The sequence below is a fragment of the Gouania willdenowi genome, chromosome 6 (assembly GCF_900634775.1).
Source record: "Gouania willdenowi chromosome 6, fGouWil2.1, whole genome shotgun sequence".
Classification (NCBI taxonomy): domain Eukaryota; kingdom Metazoa; phylum Chordata; class Actinopteri; order Blenniiformes; family Gobiesocidae; genus Gouania; species Gouania willdenowi.
This window is the reverse complement of record NC_041049.1, coordinates 64,947,715-64,967,882: the sequence shown is the minus strand read 5'-3', so window position 1 is coordinate 64,967,882 and position 20,168 is coordinate 64,947,715. Positions and strand designations below refer to the sequence as shown.

Below are 20,168 nucleotides of genomic sequence, written 5' to 3'. Positions count from 1 at the left end.
CGGGATCAAGGCGTGCAGTGACTGACTGAATAGGACAGTTTACCTTCCTAAAGAGCAGCTGGATGGGACACAGTTACACGTTCTGTAAGATTAGTAACTGAGATTTTAGCGTCTCTCACAGCGGAAGGAACGATGTAACTCACCATGAAAAATCAGCCAATCACAAGCGCCACAAATATGCACTCCTTTCAAAAAGTGTTAAAGGATGTGAATGCCAGAGAAGAAGAGAAGAGAAAAATAAAGGTTTCTTCCCATCATCAAAAACCATGTCATCTTAATTGGATGTCACATTTTTTGTATTTGTATTTATTTTGATCTCCATTAGCTGTAACGAGTACAGCTATTCTTTCTGGAGTCAATCCAGCATGCTGCTCACAAAACAATATTTACACCAGTTTTCACCACCAAGTGATACAGTTAACCGCCCCTCCCCACCCACCCACCCCACACACACACTCAAATGTACAAAGGACCAAGTGTTTGCTATTACTGAATACATGAGAGAGAATCTAATGACAGCATTAGTAGCATAATGGTCTAATGAATTAATTAATCAATTACACCACCATTGGTCACACAACTGGCCTAATCAAACTAATACATGAGCCCTTTTGAAAGCCTTTTCAAAAGGGCTTTAAATTGGTACTTACTGTTTGCATAAATAATGTCACTTGGCAAAGTTTTCCAACCAGACATGGCTCTATACATTACAGTACTTTTTCCATTGTTGGTTCTCACTTTGGGCAGTTTAAATCTGCCCTCCGTGGCATGTCTAGTTTCATAATAATGATCCGAACTAAAATTTAACTCTTTGTACAGTGCATTTGGAAGGTTAGTTGGAATTATAATTCTGGTTAAATTCATTAAAGAAGCTGTATGTCTCTCTTTCACCTTGAGCCATGACAGTGTATTATGCGTCCAGTTTACATTAGTTCTCAGTGAGCACCGAAGTGCACAACGAGCCGCTCTGTTTTGGACTGTTTGTAGAGCTTTTATATTTATTACAGCAGCACATGACCACATTTCTGAGCATCATGCATCATGCATTGGGTGGACGGTAACAACAATAAACCAGTAACTGCTTTAAATATGGAATGTGGACTTGAAGCCATAATGCTTCACTGCCAGCTTAATGTTAGATCCATTCTTATTTTTACTGGTATTTGCTCCTGTATATACAGTAGATAGCAACTCCACCACCCCTTGCATTTATGTCTTTCCTATATATGCTGTACCCTTGTATATATAATGAAGAGTCTTCAAAGGTAGAATTCAGATGAGTCTCAGAGATTCCTAGTATATGTAAATTACCTTCTGATAGAATATTTGAAATATCAATTACTTTATTTCTCAGACTACAAATATTTAAATGTGCCAATTTAAGTCCCTTCTTAGGTGACCTTAGCGGTCACGTGACACACTCACCCAATCACAGCGTTCCCTAATTCGTCACGTGACCAGCAGTGTGGAACCAAAACATTAGTTCTCTTGTAATCACCTGCGTCTTACTTTAGAGGATTATTATCAATTATTGGGACATAATGAATGAAAATGGGAACAATAGGATAGCTGACAACGTGACTGCTTATGTTACAATGTTCTCATCATTGATCTGAACACCTTCAGCCCGCATCGAATTTCTAAAGGATTCTTCATTCTCCTGACTCTCGAGGAACTCCTCCAGCTTCACAGGATCCTGGGATAACTCGTGCTCATGGCCTTTGGACACTTTTATAGTGACCGGATAAAGCAGGAAAGCCTGGTTCCCATGACAGTCCTCAATTCCAGAGGTGGCAAAAGTACTAGTTTTTAGTACTCAAGTAAAAGTATAGGTACTTGAATAAAAAATGACTGGTAAGAGTATTGAAATTGCGCCCTTACTTATTGCATTCACTTGAATAAAAAAAGTTTCTGTTTTTATGAGAAAAAAATTTGGTTTTTATGTGTCTGTTTTTACGAATAAAATGAATCATGTTTTTATGAGTAAAGTTTCTGTTTTTATGAGTAAAATAAATCTTGTTTTTATCAGTAAAGGTTCTATTTTCATGACAACCTCTTACTAAAGTATAATCACAGCTTGGTGCTGAGAGCTGCACCATGCCTCGATTATTCAATTTAATCCACTTTTATTTTATCTTGGGCTTACGGCACTGGGAAGTCTTACTGTCGTTGAGTACGTTCGATGGGATAATCATCAGTTTGTCAACTTTAAGAAGACATCTCAGGTTGATGCGTTGGTTCAGGCGTAAACAGAAGTCTAACCTGCTGGACGTTGCTGTGTATCAGGGCTCTACACTAACTTTTCCAGTGGTGGCACTGGTGCGGCTAACTTTCTCAGTTGGTCGCATCAACACAGAATTTGGTCGCACCCTTTTTTTTCAAGCCATGCATGCTGATGAATAGTTGACTTAACCGGCGTACCGTAGTTGAATGATATTTGCAAAATGTTTTAATGTTTTTGTGTCTATATTAAGTTTTCAAGCAGTGGTTAGGGTTAGGGTTAGGTGAAGGTGAGTGTGCAGACCCCCACTAAAAGTGAGGGCCTGCGGTGCACGGTCCATAATGGGCCAGGACTGGATCCCCAAAACTCCAAAAAACCTACCACCCGAAGGTGGCAGGGGTACAAAAAATTAAGCTAAACGCTTTTAATTTCGTGGTCATCTGCGTAACGTTTCGGCGTGTTTTCGCCTTCATCAGACGCCATTGACCATGTGTGTTAGCTGCTGAGTGTGTGTGGCTGTTTTTGCCCTCAACACACTGTGTCCCATAGGACTCCCCTCTGGTGTTAAACCATCTTTCCCCTCTCGATGTTTCCCGTCATCTGTGGTCCAACCTTGTGTGTCTCCCCTTTTATAGTGCGTCCACCTCCTCTGTGTACATTCAATGTTTGCTTTCATTTTAGCTCCTCCTCTTTTCTTTCTCCCTAGCTACTTTTTCTTCTCATTTCTCCTCCACAATTCCTCCCCTTTCTATCCTCTTTTGGCTTTAAGTTTTTCTTCTTCTGCTGTTTGTCCTTTTTTCAGTTTTTCTTCCTTTGTTTGTCTGACTTTTTTGTCATAATATTGTGCCTCGTTTTCTTTACCCCAAAGTCTTGTCCCTCCCTATTTGGGTTTATTGGGGTACAAGGGGGCCTCTTTTCCAAAGGTGAACCTGTGCTGAGTTTAAAACATTGACAAAAGTGAACCTGTGCTTAGGCTAAAGATTTTAGGGTTTAGTCAGATTCTGGTGAGTATTTTAAAACAAAAAGTAGCAAAAAGGGTCAAATTAGACTTCAAATTTAGAAAACAATTGCAATTTAGGGCTAAATTAGGTTTCATTTTATTAATACAAACGCCACATTAGGCTTTAAACATGTAATTTTAGCCTTTTTTTTCTTTTTCTTTCCCAGGGTGAGGTGTGCTGTCAATCATCAATTAGGTTAAGGGCCAGGTGTGCATAATTTAGGTTCAGGTAAGTATCCCACTACAAATAACAGGTCATTTTTTTGTATCATTTTAAAAGACTTAACAAAAAATGTTTAAATAACAGCAAAGCATAACAACAGGTTACATGTTTTTTATTTTTTTTTATTTTTCTACACTTGCCTCTGTAAGTATTGCACATTGTTCCATGTCCTTTTCTGAGAGCTACCATGTGTGCGTCATCTGTTCTAAAGTAAGTTAACTTACTGTTTAAATGTTCTTAATTTACATTTGAACATATATTGCTGATGTTTATGTATATTTTGCTGACACTGATTGCTCTTTGGACAGACATGTTGCTTTAATTAGTGGTTTATTCAGGCCTGTCTGCTGTGATCTGAGATATGGATATATGTGCATGTGCAGGCTGCTAATGTAGCTCGGTTTCTTCTGGGTAAATGTTGTGTTCTTATGTTTATCTTTGTTATTATCTTGCTAATTCATTCTCACATTCTTATTGTATTTCCAGACCACACACACATACACAAATACATATGCACCTATATGAAAGTATACGCTGTCATTCTGGAACAATCAACTGTAATCATTAAAGAAGCATTCTTAAATCATCCAGTCCTCCTGATTCTCTGACCGGAATCTCCAGTCCATCCTGGCCGCTCCAACCAGTGTTATTCAATTAATTAATGTGGGAAATACTACAAGTAGCATAACTTAGCATCAGCATTGCTTCACCCCATGGAATTAAATTCAGAGGCACCAGCTTTTATAGTGGAGTCTCCGAACCCTTTTCCCCTGGTCAGGGGTCTGCAACCTTTACTCTCAAAGGAACCATTTTGCCTCTTCTCACCGGGATTAAAGTCCTCCTGGAGCCGAAAAAATACCTTCTCAATTAAGACAATGTGTATTAAATTCTATACAGTTAAAATCCTATGGAATAATGTTTGATTTAATTTGATTTGCTTTTTGTTGATCATGTAAATGGAAACTTGAAAACAGTTTAAAATAAAATAAAATAATTTGACATCAAGAAATAAAACAGTATCTTGTATCTTCAAATTCTTACACATCTCAGTTTACATGAACACAATATTATTTAAAGAATATTCTTTTTTATTTGGAAGGCTACAAAAAGTAATTTGAATTTGATAACACATGATCATGTGGTCAGCACATGTTAATTGCTCATTTCTTGCCACATTTCAAGCATATTTAACTGGCACATTGGTGGTTAAATATGTTTCTAGGGAGATGGCATCAGCATTTGTCTTAGTTAACAAATAAAAGCGTAATATACTAAATGTATGTGCTTCATAAAGTTCTCACACTGTAACATTCTCATTGAGGGGTGATTTCTGAAAGTCAACAATGGAGGGAATAAACTCTTCCCACATGCCAATCTTTGATTTATTTTTGGGAAGAAATAATGTCTTGGCTTGTGATAAAATCTCTTTTGCAGTTGCTTTCTTAGAAGGGTCAATAACCCTAGTTCCTCCACTATTTCGTTTTCTTACCCTTTTTTTGCCATGTAACCATCCAATCTTTATTTCCTTGTTGTCTGTAAAGCCCTTTTGGTTGTTTTTAGGTGTGTTGGTGCGGGCTGCAGAGATAGCTATTCATCCGATTCTAAATAACTGTTTGTTTTTTATTCCATTTTTCTCTTAAATTTTTCCAACAAGGACATTTTATCTTGTATCACTACCACCTTTTTGTTGTTTTTCAACACAGAAGCGCCTTAAAGCAATTCGATCCCCATATGCTGGAACATAATTTGCCAATGTTCCATCGTCCACCTCCCCAACAACCGAAGAGTCAATCCGTTTTGAACAGTATTCAAAAATAGTAGGCTATTAGTTATTATACAAGCTCACCCACTCATGTTGCATTTTATTTATGTTTTCTTCAGGAATACAAATGCTCCTTATTTTAATCTTGAGTGGAAAATGAAGTAGCCATTGCTCAATCTGCAAAATACAAATGATTAACAAAGGCCTAATTATTAAAACACACAGACACACAGTATAAATGCATTAAAAAGTATAAAAAGTGATTAAATGGAATAACTACATTTTTCAACAGATGACAATTGGTAGTTATAATGCATTATGAAGATTTTCCACGTTTAAGAGATCTGTTTTTGTAGTATAATATATAAGTCTAGAATTTGGAGAGGGTATGGATGGAACGGTTTGAAATTTCCACAGTGTAATAACTAAGACTAACTCATAAGAAAAACATTTCAGGATTTTTTAGCAAAATAATTATTTGCTTATTGCTTTTTGTCAGGTTCTGTTTAGTTTTGTTATTTAGCCCTTGTGGTCCTCTTTCAGTTATTCTGTGTCTTTGTTTATTCTGTTTGAGTCTTGTGTTTAACTCTTGTCTGTGTTTCAGGTATTCCTGCTTGTGGCTCCACCCCAGTGATGTCTGTGTGCTTGGTTTCTGACTGATTAGCTACCTCATGTTTTCCACGCAGGTGTGGCCTTATTGATGCCCTTTGTTGTTTTAACTTATTCTCTAGCATTTAGTTGTTTATTGTGCTTTAAGTGCTTCTTCTATTCCTATTGTTCTGTGATGGGCACTGCAACACTGACATTTCCCCACTGTGGGACGTATAAAGGTTCTCTTATCCTATGTTAGTCTTAAAGTTATAAAATATTTAATACTTTTTGGGCTGTGAGGTTGCTGTTAAATAAATGTGGCTACATTGATATCATCAGAAGCCCATCATCATGGTAGTGATATTGTAATAGCTCTGTTTTGTCATTGCTCATTGTGTTCTGTTACCATTTGTGTCCATTTTCTCACAACATTGTACCACAAGAGGGTGCTGTGGCTTCGGGAACAGCTCTGTTTTCTTTTTTGGCATCTTGTTAATGATAACATAATAAAAGATAATATAATTGATACATGATTTTTATTTTTAAACACACCAATGAACTTAGGCTGGCTTGCCCCGGCAGCACTAAGGGACATTACATGGCATTAATACTGTAAATACTAATTATAGGCTAGAGTTGGTTGCCTCCTAATTCATAAAACTACCTCATTCCTCATCCTTCCTTTTCATTTTATTGACGTTTGTGGCACAAGTGGCATTAAAACATCTTAAAGGGGTGTTAAATTTCACTTGATCAAACCTGGAACTGCTCCGTCTTATACATTTTAAAGCATAAGGAAGGACAAGGATGAACAAGAAAGGAGGTATTTTTTGCTGAAATTAGAAGCAGCCTAATATTGGTGACACCTGACAGTGGGAGACGGTCAAGTCATCCACAGACTACTCGCTATGACCGATGAATGTACAAAGCAGGCTAAATAAATGTGCAATTCATTATGTAGGGTTTTTATTACCTCTACCTTCCCAGTTCTTTGACGATCAGCTTCAAGGAAAGATGACAGGATTATTTCTAATTATCTTTAATTCTAAGTTAGTCACAAGTAAAATCTTACAACCAACCGTTCCCTACACACACAGGTGGTAGAAAGCTGGGGGGATTCTGGGCTGAGGATAGCATGCTGCTCTCCATGCTGCCAGTTTGCAGGCTCTAGGAAGACTCAGTTCAAATAACTTCTTGGATTTTTCACCCCCGAACCCCAGCATATTGCTGGCGATTAGATGGCTGATGTTCACACTTGCCCTTTGGCTATACCATCATGTTAATCAGGGTGTCGATACAGCAACCCCCTAAAGGAACAATGGAATGTTACATTTCTCATGTGATACAGTCAAGTCTCAGAACTGGGAACTAATATCCTTTAATTACATTGCATTTAACAACGCTAGGTAGAAGGTGGTGATAATGGGAGAGTTCTTTATCGAGCAAGCACGACTCAAGTCCACAACGAGTAAGCTAGCTAAGCTAACAGTAGCTAGCTAAGCTAACAGTAGCTAGAGTTACATCATTTTTGCGACTGGCTTTGCAGACTAAGCCCAATTGTACATCCCGACATCGCTTACCACTCTTCTTGGAATTCGCTGTTGTGGCTCTGACTCTCTGAAGCCTGGTTTATACTTCGTGCTGTACGCAGACATGTAGAGCCCTCTGCATAGGCCTTCCAAAGTGGCGTCTCTTTTCCATGCTCTTCTTTTTACTCATAAAAACAGGATTTATTTTACTCCTAAAAACAGAAACTTTACTCTTAGAAACAGAAAGTTTACTTTTTTTTCATTCAAATTAATTAAATAAGCTTCCGTGCTTACTTGAGTAAAATTTAAAATAAAAAAGTACATGCTACTAAATGTACTTAAGTAAAAAAGTAAAACAAATGTCCCTTCAATAATATGACGGTTTTTAAAACAGCAAATTCCATATATTGAATTTTACTTTAAGAACTTACAGAAAAATGCTACATGGAAACAATTAAATCTGTTAAATTTAGCACTCGTAACAAATCAAAAGTGTCAAGTAAGAAAAAAAGTTTGATGGTTCCTTTAAAGTTTAACTTGATTTTAATAGTTCCAATCAACCATATTATTCGTAATGCACGGTGCCAAATCAGCATTGAATGGAGGTTGTATTCTCAGTTTTTTTTTTATACAGATGCCTTAGTGGAAATTTAATTAACTTCCTATTGTGCAATCTCTTCCTTTTTAAGTTTATACATGAGATGTTTACTCTATGCAAGGGAACCGTGGCAAGATTTATTACCAAAACTAGAGATGGGGGTGAAATTTTACTTTGAGTACTAATTGAGCCACATTTTACTTGTACTTCAGTATTTTATGTATGACTTACTTTTCAGTACAATTTCTATCAAGTAACAGTACTTCTACTTCAGTAGGATTTATCAGCACTCTTTTCACCTTTGAGTTTAGAGCTGCTGGCTGTGGTGTTAATGCTTCATATGAAACATGCACTAGTTTGGAGTCTTTTCTTTCGTATTTACGCATTGTGACAGCAGAGTGCACTCTAATAAATAAAACATTGGGTCAACAAAAAAAAAAATGTTAACAGTTTCCACTAGAATTTTTAAGTTGAGCCAACTGCTGGCAGAATTACATTGATTCAAAGCAATATTTTAAGTATGGTGAAATAGCTTTTTGCTCACAATAAAACAATTTTTTAAGTAACAGGAACTTAAAAATTGTCAACATGAATGCAAGTATTTAAGTTGATCCAACATTATATTTTAAGTATGGTGAAGTAGCTTTTTGGTCACAATAAACACATTTCTAAGTAACAGGAACTTATTAATTAAGTTGATCCCTGTCCTAACTTCTAAGGGCATTTTCTTGTGTTTCCGAGGAGGCTAAGTTGCTCAAACCTCCAACCTTGGTTGTGTGGTTGTCTCTTAGAACCTTGACTGCCTTGTGGGTGGGCTCCTCCATGGTGGTGCCTGTCTACAAAGCAGTCAAAGTTCTAAGAGAGTTGGAGATTTTTGATTTTCTTACAACCGGACTGCGGTCCGCATAAACGCAGGGGCAAGCTAACCGGAGCGTCTGTCTCGCCCGTCATTCGGAGAGATAGAATATTGCTTCTTTGTCTTACAGTAGGCTTTCACCAACAGAATTCTGAACAAATACAAATATGTGTGATTAAGAATAAAATTACTTACCATTCACAACAGCTTCCGTGAGCCTTACACCCTGCTCGCGCTGGTCCGCTTGAGAGGCAAACTGCCGGCTGTTTATACGTCATCAAGTTGTATTTCACGTCAAATGAACTTAAAATTTTATATTTTTTTGATTAACTGATCATTTTAAACTCAGAAAAGTCATGATTGTACATTGTATCAATAGGCATAATTTGTGTGTCATCCGAACTCAATAAGATAACAATTACATCATATTTTTTGTGACAGTAACTGTATTTTGTATTGTATTGTATGCACTGTATGTATTGTGAAGCACTTTGTGACTCCTGTCTGTAAAAGGTGCTATATAAATAAATATTACTTACTTACTTACTTACTTACTTACAAGTAAAAAGTCTAACATTATTTCTGAACTTGATTTTTTATCTCACAACAATATAAATATTTAAGTTATGACTAAACGTCCCCTGAATTAGTTTTTGGAGTGTGTGAGATTTGTCGGGGTCATTATCGGATCAGAGCAGCTTTGACTGACCCCCCCCCCCCCCCCCCCCCCCTACACTCCTCCTTCTCCTCCTCCTCATCATCATCCTCAGCTCTTCCTCTCCACACTTCAGCCTCAGACGCAGCTTGGTTTGAGCTCTGGACACATTTCACAGCCTTTCTGCGGATTTACGGCGGAACTCCTGGACGTAAAGTAAACTGGACTAAAGTGGGCTCGTCTAAAGTCACATCCCAACCAAAAAATCTCGACTATCCATCAGTATTTAATGGTTGTACCGTGATGCCTTTGAGCAGGAGCCTCTAGAGACGCGCCGGAGTGTGAGCGACACATTGGAGATATGGATCCATCGATCAGGATAATAATTCTAAGTCCTTCTCGTCTCCGGGTTTAAACAGGACCACGATGCTGCGCGCGCCCGTCAGGCTGCTGTGCGTGTGGCTGTGCGTCGAGGCCGTAGCAGCTCATCTTCACTGGCCCCGAACAAAGACCACTTTCAGCCCTCATTATGAAGCCACCGCCGCTGACAGGAATGCGCACAGCCGGGCACGGCGCGCAGTCCTCCGGGAGGACAATGGAGGGACGCGCGGTGACAGTGCGCCCGCCTCCGGGTCCTGGTCCTGGTCCTGGTCTTGGGTGGTTAGTGCAAAGCCTCAGTCCTCCCAAGCGCTCACGGATGACCGGGACAAGCGCCTTCGACAGGATCAGGGAGTTTTACGCACGAGTGAGAATGAAAGTGAGACTCCTGAGTGGAGCAGATCAAAGCGCAGCGAGTCCGTGGCCATGGCGCAGGAACAGGACCCCGAACCTCCGTTTGGACTGAACGTCAGTGACTACGATGGAGAATACTCTCTACCCGACTTTCCTGACGCTACCCCGGTCTTCCCCGGGCAGCCCACCCGCAAACAGGTGAGGAACCCGTTCTACCCGGTGACCGCGGAGACCTACGGGGCCTACGCGGTGCTGCTGACCGCCCTCATCATCTTCAGTGTGGGGATCCTTTCAAACGTGTCGGTCATGTGCATCGTGTGTCATAACTACTACATGAGGAGCATCTCCAACTCTCTGCTGGCCAACCTCGCGCTGTGGGACTTCACCATCATCTTCTTCTGCCTGCCGCTCGTGGTGTTCCACGAGCTGACCAAGAACTGGCTCCTGGGAGAGTTCTCCTGCAGGATCATCCCCTACCTGGAGGTGAGTCAGCATTGGGGTCCAGGAGACTCAGGTCAGAGAGACGGACACAGGCGCATCTCACAGAAAAACAAAAAGTTATTCCCCATCACTTTATACATGTAACGATTCATGGTTGAAAACATATTGGTCCAGTTAGATTGATTGAGTGATTACAACCAGCCATTTTAGAAGGTAAACAGCGTTAACAGTAATTAGTATAAAAACGTCAAGTGACAAAGAAATTGTAACAGGTGGCAAAAAATGACAAGAAAACAGTGAAAAGTAACTAAAACTGGCCTAAAGCTGTCAAGAATGTCAAGACAAATTGACCAAAAAAAAGAGGAAACAGGTGGTATGTATGGCAAAAGGTAGCTTAAATAAGCAAAATGTGACAAACAATAGTGATAAAGGGCAAAAATGTGAAACATAAAGAGGCAAAATGTTGGGTTTAAAGGAAACTTTTTATTTATTGTGCAAAAGGTATAGCTTATTTAGATGAAAAATGGTTAAAGACTAGACAAAAATTGGATAAGTGTCAAAAAGAACTTGAAAAGATGGACAAAATTAGGAAAAAGGGATATTTATTGGTAAAAGGAAGCTAAAATCTGGGGTGAAAAATGTCAAATTCTTTGGAAAAGGGGCAAAAATAAGACAAATGCAGTTGCAAAATGGCTAAAGAAATAGTTTTTTTTTTATTTTTTAAAAAAGGGGGTTAAAAAGTTTCCTCATAAGGTTTTCTGGGGGAATAATAATTAAAATTAAGACAAAAAGATAACGAGCCACATGTTGAGCATCACCACTTTATCATGGTTTCAGTAAATTAATTTAATAAACTAATATAAGAGTTGACAGTTGCCCCACACTTAGAACACCCTCACTTTTAAAATTGCTGCCCCACCCCTGTGAACATGTGTCCATGGTTGAACATCTGGAATGTGAAACCTGTGCAGGCCTTTAATGGTCCTAAAAGTTGAAACATCCCCTTTGTGGTTAGCAAATATGAACTCGACTGTTATATTTAGATCAGTCTCATTATTAATTTTTTACATTGTGTAACTCTTTACTCTTAAAGTTGATTAACATGTACTGGGTGAATGAGGAACATTATAATATCTGATTTTGCACTGTTGCAGAAAGTTTACATCACAGTTTATTTATTTGTTTGTTTTGTACTGTGAAATAAATGCAGCAAGATGACAAATCTATGTGAGCATGCATGTGATGTGCTAACTAGTAACATCTTAAGCTGGGCAATATGGATCAAAACTCATATCTCAATATATTTTTCTAAAAATGGCGAAATACAACACAAATCTCTATATTTTTAACCCAATAAAGTCTTAACAGAAAGACTGTTACATTTACTGTTGTAAAATGAAACACAGGCACATTTATTAATAAACAGCTGCACAATATGTGCCACTTTTGGCTTTTTTTCTGCTCTAAGGGACAGCATGTGTGAGTGAGTTCTGTAGTGTGGCTTTTTCAGGGGAAGGTCTGGGTTAGGACACACTCAGAAATTCATCAAACTGCTTTTCATGAAAGCAGTGACTCCTAAAATGAGTATTTTAATACAATATAAGCTATAAAATAATTTATTGATATCGGCAATATTGTAATTTTCTACATCGCCAAAACAGAAATCGCTATATATCTTAATATAAGCCATTTTTTACTAATTATTAGTTATAACACATATCACTCTTTGGTTTTTGCTAGGGATGCATCAATTATTTGGTGGTCGAATATATTTGGCCAACAATTGGAAAAAAAAGCCACATTCGGCCTTCGGTTTAGTGAGTTAAAAGCAAGGCTGAATAGTAGCGTGTGACGCAATGACACAATAAAACAACGTGCAGTGATTTTGAGTTGGAAAAGTGTGTGCGCGTTGCTGCAGAACCAGAGCAGCAGCAGCTCCTCCCTTCCGCCCACAAACACAGGCAGACTGTCTCCTTTCTGCTTTCCGCTCTCCGTCGTTCGTCACATAAAAAGCTGGAAGCTGTCCAATTCCACAACCAAGTCCGTTGTTAGTGCTGTGAGTCACGAATCCGTAAACATCCTCATCCTTTCGCCCTCAGTTCACAAGCAATGTAGGGTCTCGCTGCATAGGCTGGTATAGCATTAGCACAGAGTGCTAACAGCTGATGTGTGTAACCAATGGGTCCGTGGCTCCAAGCAATGACTCCCAACGCGATTGGCAGCAGAAAAAGTAGTGCAGTTTGTATTTACATATATGGCAATAAAGTATAATATATATTCTATATTAAAGAGCAGTGTTGTTTTAGCTGTTAGATAGTTGGAGAGGGAGGAGCTCACGTTCTAGGAGGCGTGTTAGGTGACGTCACCTGCCAACGTCGGCAAAATCCAACTCGCCCGTTTGGAGCTGACTTTTTACAAAATGTGGAATAACAAGGGAGGAAACAGAACTTTTTCAACTCTGTCCCTCTGAATGAGGCTAAAGCGATGTATATCACTGTAGCAAACCTATTACAAAGTGATTTTTTTTTTTCATCATACCTCCCCTTTAATGCACTTTTTGGAATGCATGTTTTGTTTCATTTGAAGGGCTAATATAAATTAAAAACTTTGTTGTGCTGTTTTTGAAAAGCAAAGGCTACTGGAATATCTAAAAAATATTCAGAATATTCAAAAAACATTTACTTTCTTTAAAAAACATGTCTAAAATCTTATTCTAGGATATTTATGCACTATTAAAAAAATAATGAAAAACTTAACAACCTCATTCAATATTCGGTATTCGGCCAAGTGCTTATATTTTGTTCGGCTTCGGCCACAAATTTCCATTTTGGTGCATTCCTAGTTTTCACAGCTTTTATTGACAAGATTAGCAACCTTGTGTTGTGCAACAAACAACAGAACCTGCACTAAAGTAGTCATTTCCACCACTTTTAAATCAATCAATACTAGTTACCTTTGTTTACATTTTAAATTAATACAAATCGATACTTTTAATTAAATGCTAATGAACCCAGGCCTGAAATACTGATTCTAAAAATAATTGACACCTCACAATACAAGCCTGACTGGTGTATTGTATACATTAAAGTGAAGAGTGGAGTCTGGATTAGCATCCTGTTTCCTGTCTCTGAGGTTAGGAGTTAATCTGATTGACCACCCATCTGCACTCGCTAAATATGTGGGATTATCAGAATCTGTCAGTTTGGGATTTGACCACAGCCCCTCCCACTATATGAATACATACTTGCAACGGGCACTTGTTAAAAATAATAATTAAAAAATTATAATTATAGTAGCTTGGACATGCCTTATATATTAAGAATTTGCACAGCTTTGATCCAACAATAAAAATCAAAGATATTTACCTGAGCTGGAAACTCGTGGTAATTAATGAGGTGACCATTTACTATTGTAATCCCTAACTAACTTCCCTAAAATCTTAAAGTTTTGCAACGGCAGACTTTCTCCAACATCTTTATCTCTTATGTTCCACTAGGTGGCATCACTGGGAGTCACAACATTTACGCTCTGCGCACTGTGCATCGATCGTGTTCGTGCTGCCACCAACATGCAGCTGTACTACGAGATGATCGAGAACTGGGTGTCGACCACAGCCAAGCTGGCTGTCATCTGGGTGGGAGCTCTGCTGCTGGCGCTGCCCGAGCTCTTGATCCGACAGCGGGTCACTGAGGAAGGGGACCCTCCTGGTGTGTCCCCGTGTGAGCGCTGTGTGATCCGGATCTCCACTGATCTCCCAGACACGTTGTACGTCCTGGGGCTCACCTACGATGGGGCTCGCCTCTGGTGGTATTTTGGATGCTACTTCTGCCTGCCGACATTGTTCACCATCTTCAGTTCGTTGGTCACCGCTCGGAAGATCCGCTGCGCAGAGCGATCCTCCATCCGTGGGACCAAGAAGCAAATCCAGCTGGAAAGCCAGATGAACTGTGCCGTGGTGGCCCTGGCAATCCTCTACGGCTTCTGCATCATCCCAGAGAACATCTGCAACATCATCAGCACCTACATGGCAGCTGGGGTTCCTCGCAGAACCATGGACATTCTGCAGCTGGTAAGTCAGCTGTTGCTGTTCTGTAAATCCGCCGTCACCCCGGTGCTGCTGTTCTGCCTGTGCCAACCGTTCAGCAGAGCGTTCCTGGACTGCTGCTGCTGCTGCTGCGATGAGTGCGGCACTCCTCAATCTCCTGTCGTTGTCACCAGTGATGTGCATGAGTGTGCCACCACTGACTTGGAGCTGTCTCCTTTTTGTACCATCCATAGGGAGGCTCCCACCCCGGTCACATACTCTGCTGTGGGAACTCAGTGCTGAGGTCAGTGTGAGGGACAAAAGTACCGTAAGATTTCATTTTAAGACTTCCTCAGGTCTCAGAGTGAGGTATCAGGAAAATACGGTGGCCATAAAAGCTCACAACACAACACAAACAAAAGCGCACACAAATACAAACCCCACAAAACAACACAAAAGCTCACAACAAAACACAAAAGCAGTCTGGTAAAAATCCACAAAGAAGAGTGACGTTAACGTTGGTGTCAGTGCCCGATCCTTTCACGGGTCTGATCTTTTCCTCATTCTTCTTTGTGGATTTTTACCGGACTGCTTTCATGTTGTGTTGCGTTGGGGCGTTCGTCATTCTGTGTTATGTTGTGAGCTCTCAGGGCGTATTTTGTTGTGTTGTGGGGTTCTTCATTCTGTGTTGTGTTGTGAGCTTTCACCGTAGGAAAACCTCTGTCATTTGTCACACCAAACTGACTCATGGTCATTTGTTTATTTGTTCATTGGATCCCCATTAGCTTCCACCGTGGTGGTTGCTATAATCTTCCTTAGGTCCTTAGAAAAAAAAAGTAGTACATATAAGAACAAAAAAATTAAAGACAGTACATCAAGACACGTTTTCATGACACCAACAGATGTTGAGACTGGTAAAAGTATGATTTTAAAGATTTTTTAAATATGCGTGTCTTTCAGATCTCTAGGCAGTTTGTTCCATAAATTAAAAGCTCCAAAAAAAGACAGACATTTGTAAATGGTTGGCATTAGGACACTTAGTGACTAATTTGGAGTTTGAAGTAAGTCGAGTATTGTACAACTGGATATGATGGGACAAAAATAGACGTTTTTTGGTTCTTTTTTCAGACATTAAATTGAAAAGTATGTTGTATGTTGCTCTTTTCCTTTTTTCCTTGACAATTTCGGCGATGTCTCTCGCCTTCCTCAGAAGCGTCTCACTGACAGCGTGTGACGTGTCTGCCGGCAGTACTTTTTTTAAACAGCAGAGGGCGCTATATATATATATATATATATTTATCCCTTCTCTTGTCCAGCAGTGTATGCGGCAGGCAGAATCTGCTACTACTTTCTTTTTGGCCGCCATCTACTCATAAACATGTTCATAAATGATTCCTTAGCACCGAAAAAACATCTGTAATATTACCTGAATATCTGTAAAAGTCACGTTCTATTAGCTCTGTCTGCTAGCATAGCATTTCTTCTTCACTGCAAGAATCTGCATGCCAACCGACCACTGGGTTACCAGCGCCCTCTGCTGGTCCAAGCAAATATCTGACGCAAATCAGTTCGATGACTTTTTTTTTTTTTTTTTTAAGTCCAGTTGTTAAGGCACAAAATAAATTTTCAGTTGCACTTTTAAAAAGAAAAAGAACTATTATGCAGTTTTGCATTGTTTACTATAGAACCAGAATTAAAATTAATGGGCTTCTTCTTCATTTGTATTATTCCTTTATTTTATTTCATTCAAGATTTATTTTTAGTTAAATTGCATTGTTTTGAATAGTTTATCAAGGGATTCTTTTGATAATGAAAAATAAAAGGAAAATAGTACAGTATTTTCTAGTTTTTTTCCCAAAAAAATAAAGGAATATTTTTCAGTCATTTGTGTACAGTCCCATTTTGTAAAATAAATCGTGAGAGAATCGTATCGTGAATCAAATCGTATCGGGAGTTGAGTGAATTGTTACATCCCTAGTATTTATTAATCAAACAATGCGGTAATGTATCTTTACTTTTAAAAAAATGAATGGAAAGAACATCTTTTCATCTTATTTTGTCATGTGTACTTTTGGTTCCTTCAAAATAAAACGCCATGTCGTGTTTTAAGGCCTGAGGCCATTGAGTCTGATGACTTTTGTTTTGAAGCCTAAGGCCGTACCATTTGACGGCACTTGTTTTGATAAGTGACGCCGTTAGACTTGACGGAGGTTTTGCTGAGTCATGAGTCCGTTTGGCCTCACAAATGACAGTTGTTTTCCTGATACCTCACTCTGAGACCTGAAGATGTCCTAAAATGTACAAATATAGTATTAATCCTGAAGGACTGTCAAAGGTTTACTGATGGACAGACTGAAGGTGCTGTTGTCTATCTGCTCATTGTTTACACATTTTTTAAATAAGATATACCGAGTCAGTGTCATGTTGTTTTTTGAAATTAGCTCACCAGAGGTTTGTACTGAACGTGCACAGAGTACCCTTTATTGTTTGTTACAGCTTTGGCAAAAGATGAAAGCAGATGTGGATGTTGGTCATTTTAACTACACAGAAATCAAAAGGTGTAACAGAAATGCAAGAATTCTATTAGGACCGTATATATCTTGGTTAGTTTTTGATGTTTAAATTTGGTTCCCTAAAAAGAGTTAACATGGTTTCTAACATTGTTTCCTGAGGCCTAATCCAAAAACAGAATACAGTGCGTTTAAAATTATTATTATTATTTTTTTTTTAAGGACAAATAATGCAACTTTTATGTGATTACTTCATCAGTAACCAATTATTGTCTCCTACTGTTAAATGGCCTCTACAGCATAAATGAATCCTGTTTTGATAAATTACAAGAAAGGTCAGTATTTTATTTGGCAATATTGTTAGTTTGTTGTCAATATGTCCCAAAAAATTGCCTCGTAACAATTTAATATTATTTTTTAAATCGATTGATTTATGTTTCCAAGTATTAGGGGTACACGTACCCCTGGTTGGGAATTAGTGATCCGCCCACCTTTAGGAAGAACTGGTTTCCAGGATTCTCTAACAAACATCGGACAGACACAGCTATCACTAATGGGTAACTTTGCAATGACGCGCTGATTCCAAAAGACACAAAATGACAGAGAAATACACATAGCAAAGAAATTCACAAAATTACTCCAAAAATATAAACATTTCAGCAAAAATGCTCAACATGACTTGAAAATCATACAAAACAACAAAAATCTCCAAAATCACTTAAAAACCCACAAAATTACAGAAGAATATACAACATGGAAAAATATACCTACTTACTAAAAAAAAAAAAGAATGGCAAAACTACAAAATAAAAACAAACACACAATACAATACAATGACACCAATTTAATCGAACAATTCACCAAAATATGCACTGTGGCTCCAAAGTAATGCACAAATTGAATCCAAACACACACACACAAAAAAAAAAAAAACAACAAAAACACAAAGAACAATGACAAAAACACAAAACAATGACAAAAATACACGTATTTTGAGTCTAAGTGACAGATAAGCTTTAAAAAATAATATATATCCATATAAATTATTATATTGTTCTATATTATGGATGTGAAAATCTGGATATATTTCAATCTGTCACCTCACCATAACAAATTTATAAAAAAATATTGTTAATTAAAGGGAACATCAAACTTATACAGCATTCACTAAAAAGCCAAATAAACCAGTAAACATGGTGGTAGAAAGTTAGAGCTGGAACATTTTTGCAACCATTTTCCACATATTCAACTGGAAACCAATGAATCAAACCAAGACACATAAATTCCAACTTTTGTACGAGCTGATTACACAACACAGATATTTATCTTTTGTACGACAACTAAAGTTATCCACATTCACGCCTGCTTTCACAGTTTTTAAGTCAATGAGATGTAAATTAATATAACCCTAAAGGTTATCAATGCTGTAATTAGTTCACAGATATATCTGCTTTATTCACAGGACCCATGTAACTGTTGTTTGTTTTAGCCACACCATTGTTACTTTAACTGTTAAAAGATTAAAGAAAGATTTAAAAGAATCAAATTGACATGGAAATAATTGTTTGTCATGTTTTTTGACAGCTGTTTAGGAGTCAGGGCCACTCCTCGGGATGTTTTTTGCTACCTTTTTTCCCCACTATTATGTCCTATTATCATATACGTATCTTGGGACATTACGAGTTGATAACGATCACACCCAACTTGGCCCCGTTTGGTCAAAAAACACCTTTTTTGGAAAGAGCATCTGTTGAAATAATTTAATTGTGAATATTAAGGTACTGCAGCTACATAAATGTTCATATAACCCTAAAATGTTCCATGATGTATCCTGACGCATAGGGGAAAGTAGCAGAAAAAGATTCTGGGGATTGCTGCTTTTTTGCTGTCAAATATCACCCTCAACATACACCAAACGACAAAAAAATGTCTGTCCGTCTGACAAAATGTCAACAATGTGATCATTTTTAAGCATTTTATTGTTCATATCACCACCGTAAATGTACATGAAAAACTTCCCAAGTTTATAAGCTTCAATTTAAGTCCAAGATGACCTGTCTGACAACAGCTGCTATGACCAAAAATATATATTTGACCCCAAATCGAAGAAAATTGAACAAAGCTTTTTTTTTTTTTTTTTTTTTTTATATATGAACATTATCTTAAACCAGTTGAGACTTGACTTATAAACTGCTGGCTTGTGCTACAAATCCATATCAGTGGGATAAATAGTTTTCAAATAATTTGCAGGATAGTTGGTCATGGATTAGATGAGGAAAGTGGAATTGACTAAGAAATGTGTTGCTGCGTCAGTCCAGAGCACAGAGCCATCATTGTTTGCACAATTCACACTTCATGTATCCTCAAAGAATTAGTTCAGTTCAGCTCAGATACCAAACATCCTTCACTTCAAACCAGTGCAGAAACATCAACCTTTAAGAAGAGCTGAGTTATCCTCCCTAGACATCTGTGTTATTACTCATCAGTTTATCTGCTGCATCATGGTCTCAGCTGTTTGTCTCTCGCCATCGTTCTGTCATCACATCATTATTATTGTCGCTGCCAGAGGAGGACACAGGACAGTATTGTCCTGGCACCATGTTGCCGTGACGACAGAGGGACTCTGCCTCTCAGCTGGCTGCCTCAATTCAATTCAACTCAATTCAACTTTATTTATATAGCGCCAGTTGCAACAATAGTCATCTCGTAGCACTTATCAAAATATAAAATTCTTATGCAAAAACCCACATGAGCATTCATCAGCTACAGTTGTGAGGAAAAAAATTTCTTTTAAACAGGAAGAAATCTCCATTAGAACCAGGCTCAGAGGTGGCAGCCATCTGCTTCAACTGGTTGGGGTTAGTGGACAGAACAGGATAGAGAGATAGAACATCAGAGTGTCCCAGACCAGACTAGTTGAACCACAGATCAGGAACCGTTAGCTCCAGCTTCAAGACACCTGAAACAGAAAAGGGAGAAGGGCGAGGAGAAGGCACAGACTGCAGAAAATCATGTTACAGTATTAG

General features: G+C 38.4%; 1 protein-coding gene across 1 annotated transcript; it reads left to right on the top strand.

The window, feature by feature from the left end:
• Positions 1-9,565: 9,565 nt before the first annotated feature.
• gpr37a (G protein-coupled receptor 37a) lies at positions 9,566-15,990 on the top strand. Its single transcript, XM_028449610.1, has 2 exons — positions 9,566-10,650; positions 14,105-15,990. The coding sequence occupies exons 1-2, from the start codon at positions 9,862-9,864 to the stop codon at positions 14,933-14,935; spliced, it is 1,620 nt and encodes a 539-aa protein (XP_028305411.1). The 5' UTR covers positions 9,566-9,861; the 3' UTR covers positions 14,936-15,990.
• The last annotated feature ends 4,178 nt before the right edge of the window (positions 15,991-20,168 follow it).

Excerpts from the sequence above, each read along its gene's own strand:
- gpr37a (XM_028449610.1), top strand. The coding sequence starts at position 9,862 with ATGCTGCGCGCGCCCGTCAGGCTGCTGTGCGTGTGGCTGTGCGTCGAG. Across the intron at positions 10,651-14,104 it reads GGATCATCCCCTACCTGGAG|GTGGCATCACTGGGAGTCAC; the intron begins GTGAGTCAGCAT and ends ATGTTCCACTAG.